General features: G+C 37.4%; 1 protein-coding gene across 1 annotated transcript; it reads right to left on the bottom strand.

Annotated features, from left to right (window-relative positions):
- Window positions 1-6,567: 6,567 nt before the first annotated feature.
- On the bottom strand, window positions 6,568-7,108 carry LOC120355630 (the record flags this gene model as incomplete). The annotated part of the gene is given in 1 exon segment (XM_039444234.1): window positions 6,568-7,108. A coding segment is annotated over 1 exon segment (416 nt), but the record flags the coding sequence as incomplete, so codon positions are not given.
- Window positions 7,109-9,843: the final 2,735 nt, after the last annotated feature.

Below are 9,843 nucleotides of genomic sequence, written 5' to 3'. Positions count from 1 at the left end.
TACCATATTCATCCATCCGCAGATTTTTAAAAGTAAACATATATATATATATATATAATATATATATATATATATATATATATATATATATATATATATATATACAAAATATTATAAATATATATATTTTGCTACAGTTGACGTGATGTGAGAATATCAAAAATGTTAAATATAGGACTTAGCTCAGAAAGTTTGAAGTAGCAGCAGGTGGAGACGAACACCAGCATGTCCATGCAGGTGGTGCGGATCAGGATGAGAACCTCAGACCAAGATTCTGGAGACCAGCAGGAATCCAGGACGACTCTAGGCTGACAACAGTGAACCCCTCACTGTTATAAGAAACTGATGAAACTCCGATGAGGACACTCCAAAGGCGATGGCGAGATTGAATCCGAACTTACAGTTGTAGCATTACCAGATACAAGACGATGTGAAGGAAGAAATTGATTCTTCAATGAGTAGCATTGTAAAAAATCCAAATTGCAAGCTAGATGCGAGATCCAAAAAATAAGATGAATTTGGATTGAACACTGAATGAATGAAGAGGTTTCAACACTGATTAAAAGCTTCATGTACACTGGAAGGTTGTGACGCACATGTAAACTTGGAACGAAGATAAATCAAAAACTAATGAATCAATTTTGAATCGGTGAACGGCGAGATGTATAGCACAGATTGATTTGTCGAAATCAATGCTAACAATGACCATACTTCCTAGAAATACTTGAAGTTTGAAGAAACAATTGGGACCTCGAAAAGTTAGTGCACCAGAGACAGGAAAAGCGGGAAGAACGAAGCAACGTTTTAGGCTCGGAACCAAAAAAAGCAAATGACTACTTGACTCAAACCACTGTCAACACATAACTGAAAGATCTCACTAATATAATTAGAGACAATCAATTTGTAAAATATAATTGAAAATGATTACAAACAGTTAATATGAATTTTTTATCTATAAAAATATCTAAAAGACAAAATTGAGACAAAAACGAAACTACAAGAGGCATGAATTCTCAATGGTGATACAAAAGGCAGTGAGTTGCAGACACTAAAAACAAAATAACAACTGATAGAGATCAACACAGTCTATTAGCCTAAAAACAAAATAAATAGGTAACCTAAAAAATGGAAAACGGTAAGTGAGATTTAACATAGAGTGGGCCCCGTTGGGGAATTCAGAGAATTTTCCAACAAAATGAAAAATAAAATATGTTAAATCAACTTGCCATTTTCACTGTCATCAAGCAGGAGTGGTGCAATGCTTGAAATTGAACATTTAAAATTTTCAGATTCAGTACACACCATGACAACTCTTACTTTATCATCTGCACCTGGGATGACTTCTGTGATGCGTCCCAATTTCCAGAAGGTGGGCAGTGCCCCAGGATCCTTTACCAGCACCATTGTGCCAATGGTGATATTTGCTGAATACCTAGTCCACTTACTTTTCTGCTGGAGCATGACCAAATATTCCTGTGACCAACGCTCCCACAGCTGATGATTTAAATTCAAAATTTTTTGCCACTAGGCAAGATGATTTACATGCTTAGACTGAGGTTGCTTGGAAGGCAGCGCATTTAGAGGTCTCCCTATAAGGAAGTGCCCTGGAGACAAGTAGGCTAAGTCAAGAGAGTCCTCAGAGAGAGGAACCAACTGTCGAGAATTTAGAATAGTGCCAATCTGAGCACTCAAAGTGTACATTTCTTCAAAATCCAAAGTCAATTTCAGTGTGATAATTTTGAAGATATTTTTAAAACTCTTAATGGACCTCTCCCAGAGTCCACCAAAATGAGGGGATCGTGGAGGAATGAAGTTCCACTGGATTTTCCAAAGTGCAGCAGAATTTTGCAGACTGTGGTGATTTTCAGCATCAGCAAGGAAATTATGTAATGCCTGAAGTTCACTATTTGCACCAACAAATGCTATGCCATTGTCAGAATAGATAGCACTTGGGATGCCACAGATAGATGCAAATCATGTGAGTGCAGCCATAAATGCCTTAGTGGATAGTTCTGTAACAACCTCCAAGTGTACCGTGTGTGTGACCATACACACAAATAGTGCAATGTGCACTTTTGAAAATGAGCAGGATTTGGGACCTCCAAGGCGGAGATTGAGAGGACCCATATAATCAACGCCGACATTTAAAAATGGTGAACCAATGTTGACTCGAACAGCAGGTAGTTGTCCCATAATTTGTTCAGACTTGGAATGTGAAAAACGAAAGCACTCCACGCACGTGCACAAAATACCTTTTATGAAACACCTAGTGGACGGGATCCAAAACCTCTGCCGTAATGAAGCCATTGTAGCTTGGACACCCGCATGACACAACCAATGATGAATGGCCATCACCATGGCTTTTGTGAATTTGTGCTTACTGGGAAGCAAAATCTGGTGCTGAAAATCAAATGGGACGTCAGCATGAGTTGAGCGACTACCCACTCTTAGGAGACCATCCTCATGCTATGCGCATCCAGTTCCTCCTTGGAATGAAGAAGATGCAGTTCAGGACCAAAGGCTTGTTTTTGTACATTTTTTACAATATGAATTTCAGCATCTTTAATTTCGGATACTGATAACTCACCTGAAACACGGGCGCTGCCAGAGTGCATATTATGAATAAAACGAAGACAGTAAGCAACTACACAAATAATTTTAAATTGATTGGAAATATGATCAAATAAGTGAGAAAAACTGAAACCGAGGTATTGACAAAGGCGATGGTAGAAGTGGTGGAAATCATGAAATTAGTTGAAATTGAGTCCCATTGAGAGTTGGGCATGGCTAGCCACTTGGGGCTGTACCACCACAACTGTTTTTGTTAAGGTCAATTGACATTGAACCTCTGAAAATAATGTCAGCGGGATTGTTATCTGTTCTAACATGATTCCATGAAAAGTGTGAAGTGGTCTCTTGTATTTTGGCAACATGCACTGCCACAAATACATCTTTTCATGGCTAGCCACAAACTGTTTTTGTTAAGGTCAATCGACGTTGAACCTCTGAAAATAATGTCAGCGGGATTGTTATCTGTTCTAACATGATTCCATGAAAAGTGTGAAGTGGTCTCTTGTATTTTGGCAACATGCACTGCCACAAATACATCTTTTCTATCAGGAATCGCGCGAATCCAACTACAGACAGTGGTAGAGTCAGACCAAAGGAAAATTTTAGATATGTTAATATCAAGTAAGTTAAAGGCTTTTACAACACGGTTGATGTGCTGAGACAAGAGCAGTGCGGCTTGAAGTTCCAATCTTGGAATGGAGAGCACTTTAAGTGGAGCAATGCATGACTTTGAACAAAGCAAGTGTGTCTGAACTTGATTAGAAACAGATCGAACATAAATGCAGGCGCCATAGGCAACGGAGCTGGCATCCGAGAACCCATGTAACTCAATGAGTGCATCCTGTTGAGCTGACAAAACGCAACGTGGATGTAATAGGAATGAGAGTAAGCACGACATAAGTATTTAATACCTTAAGAAAGGTTTTTAATAACTTGAACTATACAGGTTTCGAATTGGAATGAGTTTGTTTGGAGACTTAGTAACAGTAATAACAAATTCAAAACATATGTTGTTATACTAAATTCTTCCCCCCAAAAAGTTAATGAATGTAGTCATTCAAATAATTAGGAGGTCTTCTATTTCTAAAACTTCTTCTTGGATATGTATTTTGGTTTTCTTGTCCAGTAGTCTGTTGTCTAGGTTGTAAGCTCTCAGCAGTAGTACTAGTTTCGTTTTCTTGGTCTTGGGTTGCTTGAGGATTATGGAAGTATTCAAGTTCAGGTTCGGAAGTTGGTAATTGAGAATTTTCATCATATTCAGAATCGGCTTGTTCTTCGTGATCTCTGTTTTCGTACTCTCCAACTGGAGCAAGATGATGTGTTGATACTGTGGTTTCTCTTCCATCAGGTAGCTTTACATGTGCATACTCAGCATTTCCATGTAGAAGTTGGACCTCTTCAACAAGTGTCTCATATTTAGATGTTTGATTGAATTTTTTTAAATAGACAGTGCCGGAATTGAGAAGCCAAGAAGGAGCTGAAACACCATTGTTTACAGATCTACGTGGGTGTAAGAACATATGCTCATGAGGAGTTTGATTTGTGGCTGTGCAAAGTAATGTTCTTGTTGAGCTAAGAGCATCTTCTAAAACCTGACTCCCATTGATTTATTTCTAAATTAAGTGATTTTAATGCTAGCTCAATCGTTTTCCATAGAATACCATTATATCTTTCAACCTGTCCATTACCTGCTGGGTTGTAAGTAGTGGTTCTGCTAGTTGCAATTCCATGCGAGTTTGGGTAATTTTTCAAGTCTTGACTCATAAATGATGTTCCTCTGTCTGAATGTATGTAACTAGGAACCCCAAACATAGAAAACAGGGTTTTCAGTTTTAATTTAACTGTAGATGATGACATGTCTGGACATGGGAAAGCAAAAGGGAACCGTGAAAACTCATCTACTATTACCAATAAATAACGATTTCGACTTGATGAAGGCAGAGGGCCTTTGAAATCAATATTTAGCCGTTCAAATGCAGAAAAGGCTCTAATCAGAGCCCCTTTGTGTTTGAAGAATTTGGGCTTGACAGCAGCACACACTTTGCAGGAGTTTGTTATGCGTCTGATTTCATCAATTGAGTAGGGTAAGTTTTCACTCCGAACCCAGTGGTACAACCGTGTTATGCCTGGGTGGCATAGAGACTCATGTAAATTAACTAATAGATTTTCCTGATTTTGGATTGAAGAACTTACTCTAGACAGAGCATCAGCAGCCATATTATCTTTGCCAGGTCTATATACAATATCGTAATGAAAACAAGACAGTTCCAGTTTCCACCTCATTATCTTTTCATTTTTCACTTTACCATGATGGTTGTTATCAAACATAAAAGCTACCGACCTCTGATCAGTAATTAGCTTGAAATGTTTGCCAACCAAGTAGTGACACCATTTTCACAGTGCTTCTACAATGGCTTGTGCTTCTTTCTCAGCACTTGAATGTATTTGTTCTGCTGGTGAAAGTATCCTTGAGAAGAATGCAACTGGACGGTTTGATTGAGTCAAAGTAGCAGCAATGGTGCTCTCAGATGCATCAGTTTCCACAATGAATTGTGCTTCAGGATCAATGCAGCTTACTACAGATCCAATTATTTCACTTTTTATAGTTTCAAACGATTGTAACCCTGCTTTAGACAAGGGAAATGCAGTACAGGCAAGAGGAATCACCTTCGTGGCATAATCTGGTATTAGTGATGCATAATGTGAAAACATACCAAGCGTCCTCCTCAGCGATGTCTCTAGGCGGAGGTAAATTTTTCAGTGGTTCCAATCGGCTGGGGTCAGGCTTGATAGTTTTGTTAGATATATGATAGCCCAACAAGTTGATCGATTTCAGTGAAAATGAAGACTTCTCATTATTGATGGGTTGTATGATAGGTTATGATAGGTTGGTATGATAGGTTATGATAGGTATTATGATAGGTTGTATTTGTTTGCAGCGTTGATGAACTTTTTTTAAGTTTATATCGTGTTGCTCCTGTGTTTCGCCACAGATTGTGTGTAACATCATCAAGGTAAGCATAAGTGTCTTGTAGCTTTTCAGACCGTATAACATGGTCAATTACATTTTGGAACACTGCCACTCCATTAGTGACCCCTAACTGAATGCGTTTAAACTGGTAGAGTTGACCAAATGCCTCAAATGCTGTGTAGTGCTTTTCTTCTTTCCTTATCGTAATTTGGTGGTATGCACTTTTCAAGTTGATAGTACTGAAAAACTCATAATTTGCAACTTTGTTTACAATATCATCGATTCTTGGTAGTGGGTAAGCATCCAGTAATGTAAAACGATTTATAGTTTTGGAGTAATCAATGACCATTCTTTTTCTATGATTTTCATTTGTAACCACTAACGCTTGAGCTGGTCAGCTGACCCGAGGATGTCTCAGATTACCACAAAAATAGCATTTTTCATTAGCGAAATTAAGTGAAATTCTATTAACAACTAATCACTCTTCAACAGTAGACCATGACTGATTCTTTGATTTGATTTGAACAGCGTGAACGACTGTAGGCATTGCAGAATTACCAGCAACAGTATGAATTGAAGTGTTTCTGTGAATGATTGGAAGAGCCAATCAAGTAGCCAAATTCTCCGACATTAGACAAGTGTCACTGCCAGTGTCTAACAGAGCATGACAAGAAATGTGCTGACCTTTTGAATCAACTACGATGATCTCAGCCGTAGGCATGATGGCAATAGATGATGATCTGTGATCATTATTGGTGTGAGAAGCACAATTGGCAGAAACTTGATTTTCAGCAATTTGATTGACAGGCACTGAGTGAGGGGATGAACCAGAATGCAAATTTACTACAGAGTTGGAACTGCTAGCAGTTGGCAAACTGGCAGCAGATGGCTGAAGCAGAGACAACAAACAGGGTGACTGCGTCTGAACTCTTGAATTCATAGAGGGAACACCCGCAGATGGAGTGGAACATGATTAAATACTGTTGGATGAGAAATTCTTACCATTGGAGCTGGAAAAAACCTCATGCAATACTGTGTGATGTCGCTTTCCACAGTGATGGCAGGACCCAAGACAAGAATGTCCAAAAATGAATGGCTTCAGACAGTTAAAACAGAGATTTTTTCTTCTGACAGCATCCTTCTTACCGGCAGGGTCGATTTTCTGTGAAATTGGACACTTGAAAACATTGTGACTAGCATCTTTGCAATAGAGACAAACGTAAAACTTGCTATTGTTAGAATGAGAATTATTAACTTTATTTTTGTTAATGTTTGCATTTTGAGGATGACTGGTTGGTCTAGTAGCTTGTGCTGGCTTAACATTTGTGTTGCTAGCCAATTTATGTGCCTCCTGCACATGATTAGACGAGCTGACAGATATGGCTTGTGCAACCTTATGCTGTGCCTCCATGAAGTTCCATAACTGTTCCATTGATGGCATAGTGGCAGATGTATTGTACCACTCCCAATCTCACAGGGTACGAGAGTCAAAACGTGAAATGACAATATACAAATACAATAAATCCTTGATGTCTACCTTTAAATCAATCGATTCTAGAACATGAATATGAGTTTTACAATGATCAATAAAATTTCTCCATGATGGAGCCAAATTTGAATTGAGTGGATGTGGATCCAAGATTGCAGCAACATGTATGTCTGCAATCAGGCGTGGGTAATCATACCACTGTGTCAGCAGTGACCATGCTAAGTCAAACTGCCCAAAAGGAACATTAGCAATGTGATAAAGTGCCTCTCCACTTAGTGTTTGCTTCAAATACTGAAATTTAGTACTTGGAGCAACTGTGTGATTATCTTCAACAATAGCAGAAAATGAGGAGCGGAATTCAATCCATTGATCAAAATTACCATTAAATGTAGGTAATGGAATGTCCGGTAATTTATACCCTTGAAATTGAAACATGGGTGATTGAGCCCAATGCATGGGCACCTGAGGCATGGCCTGATGCATCAGTTGAGGAATACTGCTTGATGCCACAGAGGGTGACGCTGGATTAGCAATAGGAGGCTGTACAGCAGATTCAATTCCTACAGGCAGCTGAGGAGCTGGAGAGGATACCACTTCCTGAGCATGAGTTGGCATGTCATGATGTGACTCATGAGGCATGTCAGAGTTGCTAAAATTTTGTGAATGCAACATCTGTTGCTGATTCTCAAATGACTCGCAATTAATAGTGAGCTTAGCAAATAATTCAGTGAACCTGTCTGTGAAATTGTTATGAAGGTCCTGATTGACTATATCAGGATCCAATGAGAAAAACACTTCATCATAAAGAGTTTCTATTTTTGACAGTCTAGTGCGAATAGTAAGCACTTTCTGAAGTTCATCACTATTGGTGATTGTAATATTCATTGAATTATCATACAATCTGTCAAATTCAGCTATTATAGCTGTCCATTTGCGAAATTATGGATTAATTCCTTTAGGAGGCATGTTTACAATTTTATAAAAATTACAATACAACCTGACCACCACATTGATATGAACTGTCTGGAGTCAGTCGCGCACAGAATGCTTTGCCCACAATGATAGGACGATTTGTTGACCTTTGAAGTAGCTGGTCGACGATCTTGGCTTAGATTGCAATAGCCGAATTTGGGCGAGTTGAATCCAGTCATCAATCACAGCGAGGTAGCCAGACGGTTGTAGTACACAGGTCTCAGCAGATTGATTAGGCATGAAAAACATTACACAGTGCATTAAACAGGTGTAAATGTAACAACAAAAAAATTTGACATGGTTTATAGAAAAATGATTGAACCTCTCATTTGGCATAAAAATTGATACAATACTGAAAAATTGCAAGGGAACAAATGTAGTAACTGAAGTGCACACGGTTCAGAAAAATCCGGCCTGGAGGATTCAGCTTTATATGTGAAATTTGTCTAAGCAAAAGAGTGGACTGTATAAAGGGGTGAATTTGTAGGTTATGAAATTTAGTAAAGTAATCAGAGACTAACAAAATCCACATATAAATTTGAAAGGAGGAAAGATCCAATGTGCTTACATAATATGTATTGAATGAAAGCAAATTGGCATGTACAGCAAATGGTAACTCAGGATTGAGATTGAAATAAAAAATACCAAATGAAAGGTTGAATATAATCACAAACTTAATTAAAATGTTTGTAGTTCAAAATAACTGAGAGAGCAATGAGAATTTTTATAACAGTTTATGATTAAAAACAAATTTAAACAACAGGCTTGATGAATAATGAAAGTTACTGAATATTGACAAATTACAATTAAAAATTTAATTAAATGTTCAAATTGAAAAAGTGCTCAAGTAACAAATACAAGAGTAATCAAAAATTGAATGTAATTAAACTGATATAATTACTGATGTAATTAATTGAGTAATTAAACAAATGATGAACGATTACCAAAGTTCTACAATAAATTTAGAATGGATAAACTGAACAAACAGTAGTCACAAAGTTAAGCTAATAATCGATACAAAAGACAAGATCTGCAAAGGTGCAAGAATCAAGAGACTGAACTGACACAAAGGAAACTAAATAAAAATACAATATTAGTGGAATACAAGCAAAAGAATGGTTCTAATTGCTTGCTTGAATTTAAATAATTACCAGATAAAGGAGTGATGTTTAAACACTTTCAATACTTTGAAATATTTAAAGATTGATTTACAATAAGACAATATGAATTTGAAATCACGATATCAAGTGGGTACTTTATAGATAACCAAAATAATTGAATGAGTTTGAGACTATTTGAACTTTTAGAAATCAAAATGAAAATACATTAATATGGGAATTAATAATTGAAAAACAAATAACAATTATTCAAAATGAAGGTTACTAATATTGTCAATTTTAAAACCAAAAGGATACAATCACCAATGGAAGATGAAAGCTTTAAAATTAGTGGAAAATACTCAATTGAAAAGATTCACTGAATATTGAGATAATATTGAATATAAGATTCACTGATAAAGTCTGGGAAGATAAAGCAAATGTACTTTACACTCAAAATATCCAATTTAGAAGAGATAGCACAAGATCTATCACCAAAGTGGATATTTTGCTACAGTTGACGTGATGTGAGAATATCAAAAATGTTAAATATAGGACTTAGCTCAGAAAGTTTGAAGTAGCAGCAGGTGGAGACGAGCACCAGCATGTCCACGCAGGTGGTGCGGATCAGGATGAGAACCTCAGACCAAGATTCTGGAGACCAGCAGGAATCTAGGACGACTCTAGGCTGACAACAGTGAACCCCTCACTGTTATAAGAAACCGATGAAACTCCGACGAGGA

This window comes from Nilaparvata lugens, unplaced genomic scaffold, assembly GCF_014356525.2.
Source record: "Nilaparvata lugens isolate BPH unplaced genomic scaffold, ASM1435652v1 scaffold3774, whole genome shotgun sequence".
NCBI lineage: Eukaryota > Metazoa > Arthropoda > Insecta > Hemiptera > Delphacidae > Nilaparvata > Nilaparvata lugens.
Note: the sequence above shows the minus strand (reverse complement) of the source record. Positions and strands in the feature narration are given on the sequence as shown.